The sequence below is a fragment of the Pristis pectinata genome, chromosome 4 (genome assembly GCF_009764475.1).
Source record: "Pristis pectinata isolate sPriPec2 chromosome 4, sPriPec2.1.pri, whole genome shotgun sequence".
In the NCBI taxonomy this organism is placed as follows: domain Eukaryota; kingdom Metazoa; phylum Chordata; class Chondrichthyes; order Rhinopristiformes; family Pristidae; genus Pristis; species Pristis pectinata.
Window position 1 is genome coordinate 37,716,921 of NC_067408.1, and position 16,971 is coordinate 37,733,891.

General features: G+C 39.3%; 1 protein-coding gene across 7 annotated transcripts in view; it reads left to right on the forward strand.

Moving 5' to 3' along the window:
• ppargc1b (peroxisome proliferator-activated receptor gamma, coactivator 1 beta) overlaps positions 1-16,971 on the forward strand; it is a 118,910-nt gene that overhangs the window by 77,249 nt on the left and 24,690 nt on the right. For 6 of the 7 annotated variants that reach the window (XM_052013941.1, XM_052013947.1, XM_052013944.1 and 3 more), the window contains exon 2: positions 15,341-15,517. In XM_052013941.1, the coding sequence (XP_051869901.1) occupies positions 15,341-15,517 (177 nt within the window). Of the gene's footprint in view, positions 1-11,724; positions 11,771-15,340; positions 15,518-16,971 lie in introns of those variants that run through there. The other variant, XM_052013942.1, reaches the window with a different exon arrangement.

A 16,971-nucleotide genomic window follows, 5' to 3' on the forward strand; every position in this document is an offset into this window, starting at 1 on the left:
GATCTGTGCAAATTTCAGGTTATCTCAAGTTTTTCCAGTAACCAAATATAGTTTTAAACCTTGAACAGTAGTTTCTCAACAAACATTCCTCAAACAAAATGTTCAGTTTTTAATTATGGTGGAAATATTTGCTCTTGGATTTATAGATATTCACACTATAATTTATCAGGAATGAAGCTTATTCATAGCTCATTGTTCTAATAACCAACTCCACCCTCCACCTCCACCCAGAATTTATCGAGTTAAAGATAAATTAAAAAGTACTTGAACTTACGTAAACTCTTTTAACTTGTTTTAGTCTTTATGATTCACAATCAGCATTAAAAGTCATTACACTCTGGATGTTTTGATTCTTACGCTGAAAGCAAAAGATTGCTTCCACAGGCAAATCCTTGATCGTGTGAGCTGAACTGGGATCTTCTGAGATCACCAGGTAAACAATGAACCCCTTCCCTTGGTAAACATTGGAGACAGATGGATTGTCACTACACACTCCTGATTCTTCTGAAATACTGGAAAATAAATTGGAGTTTATTGAAACAAATAATGTGGGTGGAAAAATTAATACAACCTTGCATTTCTTGATCTATTTTGTTCCCTGAAAGTAATTTTCAAATAAAGTTTTAAAATAACTTTATTCTCTTGGTCTTTGGCTACAAAACTTTTTATTGAGGAAGGCACCCCATGGAGTTCTCCTTTTGCTTCCAGCCCATATATTGACTAAGTACTATAAAGCTGGGTTTACATGCTATACTTCCTTTTGATTCAGATTGGGACAGAAGGAGATGGACACTTAAGCATGCCTAATTAATTAAAGTTAATCTATCATGAAAGACTTAAATCAGGATTCCTCAGGACTTGATTCCACCAGTGCCTTGATTCCATAAAGCAAGAGAGCTGAAAGTACCTATCTGTCCAATCCTCCAAATTTGTAGTTTTTAAGACAACATCTGTGGAAAGAGTTAACATTTCTGGTCACAGACCCGTTGTCTGTGGTTTGTGACACACAATATTGTTTTCACTGATTTAATGCCCTGTTTATATTGTGGAACCATTTCAAGTGGAAATGGTTTCCCAGCATGGGTGGACAATTGATAGTCTAAACTTGCCCTGTTTGCATTATGTAGTTGAATTTGACAACTGGTGGCAATATTAAAATAATGATGTGCACTGATGTGGAAGGAAGGACGGTGCAGATCAGCCATCTGAAAATTGGATTACTGGTTCAATTTGGCAGTCACAATGCTCAATTCTTCTGTGACCAGAATATATTGACAGCTGCCATTTTGTGAACCTTCAGTGATGAAAATTTGCATCTACTAATGTAGCACTTTTCCTGGGAGCAAAAAATAATGCTATGAGATAATGCTCTTTGCTTCCACAGATGTGTATAGAACATAGAACAGTATAGAGCTAGACAGGCCATTCGGCATATGATGTTGTGCTGATCTTGATGCCAATTTATACGAAATGTGTATCATCCATATCCCTCCATCCTATTCATCTGTCTATTTAAAAGTCTCTTAAACTCCACTAGACTGTCTGCTTCCACTACTACCCCTGGTAACCCATTCCAGGCACCTACCACTCTCTGCACAAAAATGTTGACCCTCACATCATCTCTACTCTTCCCCTCCCTAACCTTAAAAGCATGTCCTCTGGTGTTTGACATCTCTACCCTGGGGAACAGATTCTGACTGTCTATCTATACCTCTCATAATTTTAAAAACCTCTATCACGTCTCCCCTTAGCCTCCAATGATCTTGGGAAAACAACCCAAGTTGTCCAACCTTTCCTTGTAGCTCATACCCTCTAATCCAGGCAGCATCCTGGTAAACCTGTTCTGCACCCTCTCCATAGTCTCCACATCCTTCCTATAATGGGGCGACCAGAACTGCACACAGTACTCCAGCAAGTGTGATCTGACTAAAGTTTTATAGAGCTGCAGCATGACTTCCTTACTCTTAAGCTCATCATGCCTACCAATGAAAGCTAGCAAGCCGTACACTTACTTTACCACCTTATCCAGTTGGGTAGACATTTTCAGTGAACAATGGACTTGGACCCCAGATCCCTCTGTACCTCAATGCTATTAAGGGGCCTACCATTAGCTGTATACTTTCTCTTTTCATTTGACCTCTCAAAGTGCAACACCTCACACTTGCCCAGATTAAACTCCAACTGCCACTTCTCTGCCCATATCTGTAACTGATCTATATCCCACCGTATTGTTTGATAGTCCTTTATACTGTCCACAACCCTACCAATCTTGGTGTCATCTGCAAACTTGCTAATCCACCCATCTACATTTTCATCCAAGTCATTGATATATATCACAAACAACAGAGATCCTAGCATCAATCCTTGATCACCACTGGTCACAGACCTCCAGCCAGAATAACAGTCTTTCTCTTCTATGGGCAAGCCAGTTCCGAATCCAAACTTGCAATTCACCTTGGATCCCATGCATCTTTTATTTACTGAATCAACCTACCATGAGGGACCTTATCAAATCCCTAACTAAAGTTCATGTAGATAATGTCCACTGCCTTACCTCATCAAGCACCTTTGTCATCTCCTCAAAAAACTCAATTAAACTTGTAAGGCATGACCTGCCTGCACAAAGCCATGCTGACTGTCCCTTAGCAGTACATGCCTTTCCAAATGTGCATAAAACCTATCCCTCAGAATACTCTTCAATAGCTTCCCTACCACTGATTTGAGGCTCACTGCCCTATAATTACCTAGATTATCCCCATTTCCCTTCTTGAACAATGGCACAACATTTGCTACTCTTCAGTCCTCTGGGACCTCGCCTGTTACTAGTGAGGACACAAAGATCCTCGTCAAAGCCCCAGCAGTCTCCTCACTTGCTTCTTTCAATACTCTGGGATATATGCCATCAGGCTCTGGGGATTTATCCACTTTAATGCCTTTCAGAAGACCCAACACAACCTCCTTCTTAATCTCAAAATGTCCCAGCACATTAGCATAATCCACTCTGTTTTCACTATCCTCCAAATACTTCTCCTCTGTAAATACCAACACAAAGAACTCATTTAATACCTCAGCCACTTGCACTGACTCCAAGCACACATTCCCTCCTTTATCCTTGAGTGGATCTACCCTCTCAGTTATCTTCTTTCTCTTAATATTGGTATAAAATGCTTTGGGATTCTCCTTGATCCTGCTCACCAAGGATATTTCATGGCCCCTTAAGGCCTTCCTAATCGCCTCCTTGAGAACTTTCCTGTTATCTTTATATTCCACAAGGGCTCAGTCTGATTTTAGCTTCCTAAATCCTACATATGCTTCTTTTTCCTTCCTGACTAAATTTAGGACCTCGCGGGTCATCCAAAGTTCCCTTGTCCTTATTCCTTACCAGAACATGCAATCCTGAACTCTGATCAGCTGGTCTTTAAACAACTCCTATATGTCAGACGTGGACTTGTTCAACAGCAGCTGCTCCCAATCAATGCCCCTTAGCTCCTGCCTTATCCTGTCATAATTTTCCCTCCTCCAATTTAGTAAGATTCCACAAGATCCAATGTTATCCTTACTCATAATTATTTTAAAACATAATGAGTTGCGGTCACTATTTTGAAGATGTCCACCCACTATCAGGTCTGTCACCTGGCCTGGCTCATTTCCCAAAATTAGGTCCAGTATGTTCTCTCCTCTAGTTGGACTCCCCACATACTGTTTCAAGAACCCCTCTTGGATGCACTGAATAAATTGGAAGTACCAATCAAAACTGGGGAAGTTAAAGTCCCCCACTATGACAACTCTGTTCTTTCTGCATCTTTCCTAATCTGTCTACATATCTGTTCCTCCACCTCTCGGTGGCTATTGGGGGGGGGGGGGGGGTGTGGGGACTATAGTATAATCCCATCAGCATAATTGCACCTTTCGTATTTCTGAGCTCCACCCAAATTGCCTCTGTGGATGAGCCCTCCAGTACATCCTCTCTGAGTACTGCTGGACATTCTCCCTTATCAGGAGTGCAACCTCTCCACCTCTTTTAGCCCCCTCTTTATCACATCTAAAACGACGAAATCCAGGAAAATTGAGCTGCCAGTCCCGATCCTCACGGAACCAGGTCCCTGTAATGACAACGAAGTCATAATTCCATGTACTGATCCAGCCTATAAGTTCATCCTCCTTATCCATAATACTCTTAGTATCCAGCCCATCGGTCACAGCATGTTTATTAGTCTGTCCCTTGCTGTTCTTCCATTCAGTCTTACTTTCCACACCATCTTTCTTGCCCTCAACCCTACCACCTGTTGCCCTGCTGCTGTGGTTCCCACCCCACTGCCACTCTAGTTTAAACCTGAGTAGTACTAGCAAACGTCCTGGCGAGGATATTGGTTCCCCTTCAGTTCAGATGCAAGCAGTCTTGTTTGTACAGGTCCCACCTACCCTGGAAGAAAGCCATAAGTCCATAATTCTGAAGCCCTCCTGCCTGCACTATGTATCTATTTCTCACCTTGCTGGCACGTAGCATGGGTTATTATCCTGAGATTACAACCCTGGAGTCCTGCTTTTTAACTTTTTACCTAGCTCCCTAAAATCACTTTGCAGGACCTCATCCCTACTCTTGCCTATGCCATTGGTACCTATACCTATGTATCATGACCTCTGGCTGCTTACCCTTCCGTCTCAGAATATCCTGTGCCCACTGCAAAACATTCTTGACCCTGGCACTAGGGAGACAACACACCATTCTGGAGCCTTATATGCTGCCTTATAATAAAAATGAGGTATAAGTAAATAATATTCAGACAACCTAGAATTCTGTTGAATATTGTTTACTGGTCAGGGAATTCAATCATTCAAGATTAATTGACTAACCCCCAAACTGTTCGTTTACATAAATATCAAAATATTAGATAAGGATACTGCAAATGTGTTGTAAAGCCATCTGGGTGGCTTTATATTCTAAGCTGTGATATAAAATAGGTTCATTTAATTAAAGCAATTGGATTATAATGTAGAAGGCCCAAAGAGGATTATGTCAAACCAAGCTACAAAATATTTCGTATTCAATATAATGAAAGAACTTGACACAGGTGAAGGGAAATCTTATGAAAATCAAAATAAACTGCAAATGTTGGTAATCTAAAATAAGAACAGAAAATTCTGGAAACAGCAGGTCAGGCAGCATCTGTGGAAAGAGACACAGAATTAGCATTTCACGTCAAAGACCTTTCATCAGAAGAGTAATATTATTCTTGACTCAAGTTGTAATAGAAAAAAAAATCACTTAAACCTCACATTTTTTTCAGTATACTAACTTGAAATTAGATGTCAGAAGTCCAAGAATATTTGTTTAAGAGGCTTTCCAATTGACCTCCAATCAAAGAGGACTTTGAGTTTTATGTTCATGCATGTGAGTAAAGAGTTTTATATTGGCAAAGCATCAATGGATGATTTGTCTGTTGATAGTAGTTTCTATATGTGTGTGCCTTTAAATAAGCAATAAAGGTTAGTGAGAATAAACAATGATTTCTGGTTGTTATGGTCTTGTTCATGCCAGGTTCTTGCATCATTCTGCACTGTAAATACATATTGAAAACTAGGTTGCATCATTTCAAGCTGGATGATGTTCTTAATGAAGAGGAAGCATCTGATGTATCACCTTTTCCATACATTTTGCAAATGTGTTATGGAATGTGTATAGAATTACAACTCACTATGTAATCAGAATCACCCTTCTGATTCTTTCGCTAAATACCTTAAATTTGTGCCCTATGTTTACCAACCTTTCTGCCATTAGGGTTCATTTGCTCTACTAAAACCCTTCAAATTTTGCACACCTCTATCAAATCAGCCCTTAACCTTCCCTATTCTTCTCTAAAAACTGACCTAGCTTTTTCAGCATGTGCATGTGAGTGAAGTCTTATGTTCGTGGTTCCATTCTAGTAAATTATTTATGCATTCTTTCTAAAACATTGACATTGTCCTTAAAGTGCATTGCCTCCACGTGAATGTGGGGAGAATAAAAATGGATTAATGTAAGATTAGTGTAAATGGGTGACCAATGGCCGACACGGACTCAGTGGGCTCGAAGGCCTGTTCCTGTGCTGTATCACTCTATGACTTTATTTATTCTAGTTGTTCACTGCTGTTGTCCTCTGAAATCAACAGAAATACTGTTCCTACACCAAGTCATTTGTGCGGATTCCCAATCATAAGTGGTAGGAAATTACTGCTGCTTTGAAGTCCTTTGTTGCACTGCATGAGCAGTCGACGGTTGGAATTCAGACAGGAAAACAGCCACAAAGATTTGAAATCAACTTTATGATGTCTGCGTTCTTGCAGTTTGTAAGATAAGATATCTTTATCAGTCACATGTACATCAAAATACACAGTGAAATGAACCTTTTGCGTAGAGTGTTCTGGGGACAGCCTGCAAGAGTCGCCACGCTTCCGGCGCCAACATAGCATGCCCACAACTTCCTAACCTGAACATCTTTGGAATGTGGTAAGAAACTGGAGCACCTGGAGGAAACCCACGCAGACCTGGGGAGAATGTACAAACTCCTTACAGACAGTGGCCAGAATTGAACCCGGGTTGCTGGCGCTATGAAGCGTTATGCTAACCGCTACACTACCATGCCTGCCCATTGTGGTAGTGTAGGATATGCTGCCACTTCCTCAGTCACATCAGCAAATGCCAACAGTTCTGCTGAGATTGTTAAGTCTTTTCCATTGTAACTAATGCGTGCCTCATGCGGATCCAGCTCAGTGGCTAAAGGTCATGGAACCCAGTTTATGACACTCTCCTCACAGAAACTGGCAACACAGGGTGGGGGAATGTCACCGGGACTCACTCTCACCAACTGTGCAGTTTGGGTAGAACATCCTCCCCTCTCCACTGTCAACTATAAACAACAAGAGTTTGAGGGAGAAGAAATTTGCTAATATAAATAAGTACTTGATAGAGCTAAAACTTGCATCTGGAGCTGGTTCAGCCCCTCATGTCAGCAAGGCCCTGTAAAATCATATCCATATCATTCATATGTATCAAGAAGAATAGTGGTCCTAGTCACAATACCTAAAGGAAACAAAAACAGAAATGCTGGAAGAACTCCGACAGTCAGACAGCATCTGTGGAAGGAGAAACCAGTTAGCATTTTGGGTCCTGGGGGGAGGCCTCCTCGGAACTGGGGGGAGGCCATAGGAAACCACTTCTAAAGGAAACCACTGCATTCTTCCCTTCAATTTCAAAAACAACTTGCCAATTAGTGTTTCTTAGCTAGTTTCTATCCATATTAACTGTGGTGCTTTAATCTCATGATCTTCAATTCTGCTAACAAGTTTATTATGTAGAACCTACTAAACCCTATATTAAATTATATGTTCACAACATCAATTGCAATACTTCATCCATCATTTCTGTGACTTTGTCAAAGAACTCAAACAAATCAATAAAACACAATTTGTCTGTAACAATTCTCTGCTGGCTTCCATCATTCAACCAATAACTTTCCAAGCGCCATTTAATTTAGTTCAAAATTAATGTCCCTAAAATTTTTCCTGCCCTGAATGTTAGGTTATTAGCCTAATAGGTAAATTGGATCTTTATCTATTTTAGAGCAGTGGTGCAAACTGTGTGGTCCTTTGGGTGTCAATTGATGCCTTCTAATTTGGAAGCAAGTGTACTACATTGCAGTCACAATTGGAACAAGAGGAAAAGAGGAGAGCAGAATGTGTGCACAGCAGTTACTAGCATAGCAGCAGACTTCATAACAAGGGCTGAAGGACAATACATGAAAAGACTTAGGTTGTTGAGGATGCTGCAGCTGACCTATATTGACTTCTCTGTGAAGATTTCTGTGGGCAATAAGTTATTTCCAATATGACTGCAGTGAGGAAGTGAATTGGCAATTAGTGAGGAAGACTGCAAGAAGATATAGGCAGGCTAAAGGAACAGGCAGTCAGGTGGAACATGCTATTTATTGTGGTCGTAATACATTTTACAAGGTGTGTGCAGAAGGGGAATTGGTAAAAAGCTGCTGAAAGTCGAGAAGAAACTGGTTTTATTGATTGCTAATATTGCAGGTTGAATCATTAGTTATGGCACAGAAGGAGACCATTTGGCCCATTGAATTCATGCCAGCTCTGTGCAAGGAAAAATTAGTTGGTCCCATTTCACTGCCATCCACCTCGTACCATAGCACAACAGATTTTTTTAGTTTCAAGTATTTAGGTAAATGGACTTTTTTTGCGGGGGAAGGGGTGGCCAATGCCACTATAGATTACATAAATGGGGTCATAAAATAAACTTTAGCTTATATTCTCTAGAATATTAGTCATAGTTGTCTGTTACTGTTTCCACAGGACCAAAGGGGCAAAACATTTTTAAAAATTTCTTAAAATCTCATATACTTAGAAACTCATCCTGTGTCAGTAGTGCATTGACTCTTTCTCTGCAATTTTGTTCCTTTATCTTCAGTGGTATGAATTTCTAATTGGAACTGTTTTAATAATGTGAATAGGGAAAGTCTTTTTAGGGAGACATTAATGTATTCGTTTGGAGTTTATGTTAAATTTCTTTAAGGTCGCAAATTGTTAGAATGGTGAAAGTTTTGCTACAACAAATTGAGGCAGAAGCCATTGTGCCTCTTGAGAGAAATTTGAATGAGTATTTGAAGCAGTGGCAGATCCATACAGAAAGACTAAAATGGTGCAATTAGTTTGGATAGCTGTAGCAAAGAGTTAGCACATACACAATTCTGTGGTGTAAACATCTGAAGTTCAATTGCGGAAAGGTCATCACTCGAGCCATTGAATCACAAATGCTTTCGTAATACCCACGGGCTGGGAATTGGTTAGATTTATTTTACTGAGAATTGTACTTTATTTCCTGCACAATGAAAGACTGCAGGACATAACACCAGAAAATTAACATTCAGTTTTGCAATGCTAGTAATATATTCTTCATACATTTCAACTTCAGAAGGACTTCATTAGTTGCAAAGTATTTTGCAATGTCCTAAGGCAATGAATGGTCCAATATAAATACAAGCTTTTCAAATGGCATAACTGATGCACTTCTCTTCAATAGATGGCAACCTGCTTTGTGAATGTGTCCTACTTACAGGTTTTTCCCTTAGTTGAGGCAATTCAGTCGCTCTTTAACTACAACTGAACCACAGGTGGTAAGCAGTGCTGCGACTCAGTTTTGCAATTATTCTTAATAGGGCTGCATCTTGCACATAAACTAGAATTTTTTTTGTCTAAAAGGATTGTGGACTCTTTCTGTATTTAGTAACTTCAGCTGTTTCAGACGGAACAAAATCAGTTCCTTAAAGCCTAAACTTTGGTTATGAACATGATTTCCAGAAATTAGCTCTTGGCTTTTACAAAGGTTTCCAGCAGAAACCTAAATAGACCTATGTGGTAAGTAATTTGCTTTTGCTTGGCCGGAATTCTCCTGCACTGTGGTTGATGGGGCCTTGACCGTGTCCATTCCATTTCCTAGAATTCGGCCTCCCCTCCCTCCCAAACCCCTAACAAGTTTCCTCTTGTTCTCATCTTGCACCCCACAAGCCTCCACATTCAATGGAGCAACCGCTGTCCAATGTGATGCAACTACCAAACAAATTTTTTGTAAGGACAATTTCTTCTTCTACATTTTGGCTTGCTCCATCAATAACCACTCTCCTACCCATAGCCCACTCTCCTACCCATGGCATCGTTCTGTCAGAGATGCAACAACTGGTATTTTATCTAATTTCTTCCCACTTTCACTATCCAGAGCCCAAATACTAACAACACTTGCTGCAAGTGAAACAGTGATTTACTTGTACAGCTTTCAATTTAGTATCTTGTATTAGTTGTGTATAATGTGACCTGTTTTACATTCAGGAGTCCTATTGGATTCAACGTTTGAGTTGAATGGCTTCAGCTAATGACCTTCCCCTTACAATTATTTTGTTCTCTGCACTTCTCCCTGTACCACTGCCTCTTGTCTTGCACTAACCTTTTGTTTTATTAAATCTTTGTTGTTTTCCAACCAATCTTGGAGACCTTGCCTTTGTTCTTTCCTTCCCTTTGTTCTTTCCTTCCCTTTTGTCTTTCCTGCATACTAAAATTTGTTCCACCTCTAATTTACTCTATCTTGATGAAAAGTCATTGATTTTGTTTCTTTCTCCTCAGATATTCCTTAGCAGATTGTGTATTTTCAGCACCTGCTGTTTTAACATAATTTCTAGGTTCCATGGTATTCTGTCTTTGTACTAATTTATGAAAACCCAAAGAATTGCTAGTTGATAGTTTGGCCATCTGTTATATGATTTAATCAGCAAGAGTCTTTTGGAGTGTCCAGACCAACCTGGGTCCTCTGAGATGATTATTTCTTAGGACTAGGTTGATTCATTCACTTGAGCCAATTTGAGGAAAATTGAAAACCCAAAGAATTGCTAGTTGATAGTTTGGCCATCTGTTATATGATTTAATCAGCAAGAGTCTTTTGGAGTGTCCAGACCAACCTGGGTCCTCTGAGATGATTATTTCTTAGGACTAGGTTGATTCATTCACTTGAGCCAATTTGAGGAAAAAAAACTCTGGAGTCTCAGGTGTAATGTTAACAAGACGGCTCCATTGGGCAGGCCAGGTTGTTCATGTGACTGACACTCTATTCTCAGCTCATTCGGGGAGGGGATATCCAAGCAGAAAAGATTCATAGTTGTCCTTAAAACATTGAAAAAAATGCAGTATCCCCATTGATTCCCATGGATTCCTGGCCATTAACTGTTCAAGGTAAAGAAGAAACATTCGCGACGGCACTGGGACCCTCAAATCTATGTATAAGGAGCACATAGAAGCCCATTGTAAATGGCAGAAGGAGTGCAACAGTTCATAATCCATCTGCCAGCCCTGTAAAGCACCTCTTGCCCCATCTGTGGTAGAGTCTGCAGGTCCATGCTGGCCTCATCAGCCACCTCAGAAACCAAAGAACTGGAGAAGTAAGTCGTCATTGACCCTTTGGGACTCCCTAAGCGAGAGAGTTTAAACACCACACTGCTGCAGCTCGGAATTAGCAGCGAAACTCCCAATAATCCCGCATTTAATTGTTCAGAAATCCTGATGGTTCGGCATGTGGCTCACTCATTTCTGCAGAATGTGAGCCGGGATCCTGATTGTGAGTGAAGTGGGCAGCTAGAGCCGGGGGTCCAGGGTATTGCTGGGGCCAGGGTCAGGACTCTGGTGTGCAACCAGAGCTGGGGTACATGTTGGAACACCGGGGGTCAATCTGAAACATTCATGCTGAGACTTGCAAGCTGAAACTTACCAGGTTCTATTTTCTGGTCCCTTTAAACTTACACAATTCACTAGAAAATTATATTATTGTGTAACATGTTTAATAAGCATAGAACTTAGAATAAGTGAGATAAAAGTGTAGTTGGGTATTACAGGAGTAACATTCCAGTAGTCTGGAAAATTTCCAACTCCAGCATCATGAAAGTCTCGAGTTTCTCACTGTATTTTTGGTGTTTTACTGTATTTTGCGAAATTATTGTCAGTACTCGGCATTCATTTACAACTAATAATGGCACATTAGCATAAGACATAATTGTTATGGGAAGGGTTAGTCATCCTTTATGTGGGATGTAACCAGAAATTTCCAATGCTCAACTGATGGTTAAGTTCTGATAATTTTAACCTTTCAGCAGGCAGCTACAGGGAGTAAAGACTGCTTTCCCGGAATCTTGGGGCGTATTGAGTGGTAAAGCAAGAAGTTTGCAGTAAGATGAGAAAGGTTTGCATAAATATGAGTTACTCAGAGCCTGAACCAGAGTCCTGCAGTAATGGTATTAATAACTCAAAAAAATGTTTTACAGAGTGTAATAGAAGCAATAATATTCTCAAAACTCTTGATGATGTTGGATATTTCTGTAATATCTAATGTTTGCAATTGAGAGAGTGCAGCCAAAGAATCAATCTGATGGCAGATTTGTCATCTGAGGAGACATTAAGTAGATTAGGCCTGTATTCTCTTGAGTTTGCAAGAAGGTGATTTGATTGAAACTTGTAAAATTCTAATGGAGCTGGACATAGTAGATGCAGAGTTGATGTTTCCCATGGCTAAGGTATCTGGAAAAGGGCTTCACAGTCTTAAAATACAGGTTTGGCCATTCAGGACAGAGATGAGAAGAAATTTCTTCACCTGGAGGGTGATGAATATTTAGAATTCAACACCAAGATGATTGTGGAAGGTTAGTAGAGATGTATCTTAAAGATAGAGTTCAGTGGATTTATAAATATTAAGGGAATTGGGGAATATGGGATTTATGCAGGAAAGTGGTACCAAGGTCAACGATCAACCACGATCTTAAGGAATAGTGGAGCATGTCTGAGGGTTTGAATGTCTGCCCTCTGTTTCAATTTCTTCTTTTCTTACATTCATTATTCTTTACTCTAAACAGCAATATTGGTTTAGTTTTTATTTTCTTCAGTTCCTCTGAATTTCTGAGCTTAATTTTAATCTATATGTTTATGAAGAAATAAATGACAGCAGAGATCTGAGCTGAGATCTTTACCTTTGCTATGGAGAAGAGGGGATGTCTATTTCCTTGAAAGAAAGGAATCATTTCAATTTACTTAAGAGGCTATTACTTGTAGTTTCAGTGTGCTGTTCATAATATATTCATTTTTAATTTATTTAGTAAGATTTAGATCTTGGTGATGATATCAGTAATGAGAAAGCTGGATGGGAAGATTTGAAAGTGAAGAAAACTAATTTGGCTAAATATTACAGAAATGAAAATGTTCTTACAGCACCAAAAAAATTGTAGGTGTGGGGACGAAAGGTACCCAGAGATGTATTTCAGATTCCTCGGTGAAAGCCCAGTGAAGGGCTGCTGAATTTTTAAAAAATCACATACTTTTATGAGGTGGACTATGACCTCACAATCTACCTTGTTGTGACCTTGCACCTTATTGCACTGCACTTTCTCTGTAGCTGTGATACTTTGTACTGTTATTGTTTTTACCTGTACTACATCAATGGACTCTGTACTAACTCAATGAAAGTGCACTGTGTAATGAATTGACCTGTATGATCGGTTTGCAAGACAAGTTTTTCACTGTACCTCGGTACAAGTGACAATAATAAACCAATACCAATACCAGCAGGCAGCAGTCATGATACATGAAGGAAATGCTGTCTTAGAAGGGGATTTGATATTGAGAAAGAGATGGGGATTTTAGTACATTTACTTGTCAACAACACGGACTGTATGCCTGCCAGTGTGATAACAAGATTGCTGCCAAAGATTGGAAGAAAACCCACTCAGGTTAATTACTGCTCCTCGGTATCCAAAATGTGACTTTCAGCGAACTTCTAAAATTGATTACACGAGTCCACAGATTTTTTTAAAGACATTCAACAAACTGATTAGAAGAACTGACGTAGACAAGCAAAATGAATTTAAATTGACTTGACTATAGAATGTTCGTTTTGTTTAAAGTATTATTGAATCCTGGCATTTCAGAGGCTGCTGTGACAAGAATCTTTCTTTGTACTTTGCAGTGTGTGTTAGCACAACAGAACAGACCTTGTGGGTAATAATGTGTTCAAAATGTACACTGTGATACTTGATTACACATTTTCTTCAATCATTTTGTCATTCAGTGGTTATTTAATGCACTTAGTGAAAGTAATCCCTCTTGCTTACAATTGGAATCATACACAGCACAGCCCAAGGACATGGGTTCACTTCTCACCTCAGTTGTTACCTATGTAGAGTTTACACATCCTCCATGTGACTACACAGGCTTCCCCAGATCCTGCAATTTCCTTCTACATCCCAAAGACATGCTGGTAGGTTAATTAAAAGTTGCCCTTAATGTATGTGGGTGACAGAAAAATTGGGGGGGTGGAGAGTGGGGAATTGATGGGCTTGTTAGACGGGAAAAAGTTACAGCAAAAAAAGTGGGGGAAATCAGATTGATAGGAGATTAAAGATATCTCTGAGAGCTGGCATAGACTTGATAGGCTGAATAACTATAAAATACAGCACTACTGCACCAAGCGTTACTGTTGTCTTTCATTAGAAAGCTTTCCACAAACCATAAGGTAATCATTAATCAATTTATTCTGAGTCTTCAAGTCATCCAAAAATCCTTTTATCCATCAACCCTGTGAGTGTGTCAATTTTAATTGACAATATGTGCATAATTGTAATGCTTTTATTGGCAGTCAAACAGAATAGAATCAAGAACATGCTTGAATTGTGTCTTTATTCAGGCACAGCGTACATGCATCCCTAACAGAACAAGCAGTGTAATGGGGATTAATGAAGTGTAATAGTTGGGACACTAGGCATTAATGTTTTTTTTAAATACTTCTAAATACTATGCACAATAATTGCCTCAGCATCAATTATTGTGCATTTTTGGTAATATGTTAAGGCACTTAAGGGGCTGGATTGCTTATTTTAAGAGACCATAATGCCACAAATCAAAATAGAGTTTAACATTTTTTTCGGGCTTGCTAACTTGAAGTTATTTGCCTTCAAGGACCACGAACAGGGTCCAATATCATTCTCCAGATGTCAAATAAACACACGTTAATGAGGTTCATTAAGTTCAAAACATATCTTATACCGTTCAGTCATCATACTTTTAATTTTCAAAAAGTAATATTGAAGACCCCAAAAGCAGATTGTTTATATTTTTGTAGTTCAAATGTATCTTCTGTATGAACACATAACCATGTAATTATGTAGCATCTTTTGTTCTTCTAGGACAGCCAGCTTCATCTCACAATGAATGTTTTTTATTGAACTGGCGTCAATGTTCTTTTGTAAGCAAGTACAACAGCCAATGTATGAACCTTAAGGTCATACTAACAGCAAGTGAGTCAAATAGGCAGTTGATTTGTTTTGATGATGTTGTTTAGGCAAGAATGCTGGTCAGGAAAAAGAAGTTGAAAAATAGTTTATTTATATTTTTCTAATGGGTAAGATTGTAAACTTGCCAGCAATGGGTCATTACCTAAGAGTACAAAATGATCATCCAGAAATAGATGTAATCTCTAGAATATTTCTTACCTTGTCCTTGCTGGAAATAATTTCCTATCGATCAAAAGCACTTAAACACCCTTTTCACATTTTGTAGACAATTTTATTTGGATAGGATGGTGATAATATGCCTAATGTGAAAGAAAAAAGCCATGGAAAAAGAGTTGTTTCCTTTTACTTTAGCATAATATCTGTAGAGTCACAGTAATAAGCAAGCTGTTAGTGTATGGAGTTATGTTAAAATGATACTTATATCCATGATTGAAGTTTAAAGCAGCCTAACTCTGATTCTATTTCTTTTGCAGTATGGTTCCGTGGCTGGTGAGGACCGTTTATATTCAGATTTTCCAGAAATTGACCTTTCCCAGCTGGATGTGACTGATCTTGATTCAGTTAGCTGCCTTAGTGAACTTCAGTGGGATAATGACCAAACAGAAATAAGTTCCAGCCAGTATAGTACAGATGATTCTGAGCTTTTTGAAGTAAGTATGCATTTGAATTCTCCTGCTAAGCTAATGCTAAACAACTTTAAATTTAGTGAAAATGAACCCTTGTGGCCCTAAGCCAAAGGACTAAAGTATTTTGTTATGACAATCATATTGATGTGCTGGTTGGTTAACTGGTGACTGTAAATAACCACTTGGTTTAGGTTAATGGTAAACAGAATCAAAAAGGAATTGATGGCATGTGTAAGAGAGAATAAGTTGCAGGGGTACAGGGGGCAAGTGACAATGGGTTCGTAAAAAGTGTTAATATAAGATTTTGCATTCCTCGTATTCAATAGAGGGGAAAGTTAGAAAATTATGTAGTTGCCAGGCTGTGAACTCTGTATTAGACAAAGGTCAAGGTAACTTAGTATAAATATAGTTCATTTCATTAATAATTAAAGTCAATGCAGAACCATAGATGATTATTCTTGCTCAATTAATCTTTATTCTCATCCCGGTTTGCCTATTTCCCCTGTTTTATCAGTCACTGAGGCCTACACCCCTCATAGTAGCAAGAAAGTTTGAAGGACATTGAGGAATTATATTCTGAGACAGTTTTAAACTAAAGGGTCTTGCTGTAGTAGAACTGGTGTGACCATTTGGAATGAGTTCTGAAAAGAAGATGCACATTTTTCGGCATCCCTTCTTTCCTCTCCCTGCCTGTCATGTTTCCCCTCACCATCCTAAGCCCATGACCTCTGTCACCTGGAAGGACATCAGAAGTGTGGGAACACCACCACTTCCAAGACACCCTCTGATTCACACATCATGCTGCCCTGAAAAATTATCACTGTTCATCATTACTAGGTCTACATCTTAGAAACTCCCGCCCAACAACATTCATAAAATCAAACAAAAATTTACAGCACAACAGCAGACCATTCCGACCATCTTTTTCAGCAGTAAAGAGTTACCCAGCTAAATCCCACTTTCCAGAAAGAAGTCAGTAGGTCTGAAGGTCATAGCTCTTCAAGTACACATCCAAGTAATTTTTGAATGTGATAGTGCTTTGCTTCTGCTACTCTTTCAGGTTCTGAGTGCCCCACTTCTCTCAGGAAGAAATTGTTTTCTCCTAATTCTTCTACCAATTACTTTAATTCTATGCCCTCTTGTTTTCGACTCCTTTGCTAAACAAGTACGTAGAAGAAGAAGTAGGCCACCTGCCCCCCCAAGCCTGTACACCATTCATTTATGATCATGGCAGAAATGTCTCAGGCCTCATCTCATTTTCTGTGCCCTTTCCATATTGCCTTCAGTTACCCAGCTTTTTAAAAATGTCCACCCCTTGTCTTTAAATACTTCCAGTGGTCTAGCCTCCACAACCTATTCGTGACTCTCCCACAAGCAGAAAGATCTCAACATCTACCCTGGCGGACCCCCTTAGGATCTTATATATTTCAGAAAGGAAAATAGGTCTTTCCAATTTATTCTGCTTAGTGCCCCCATAA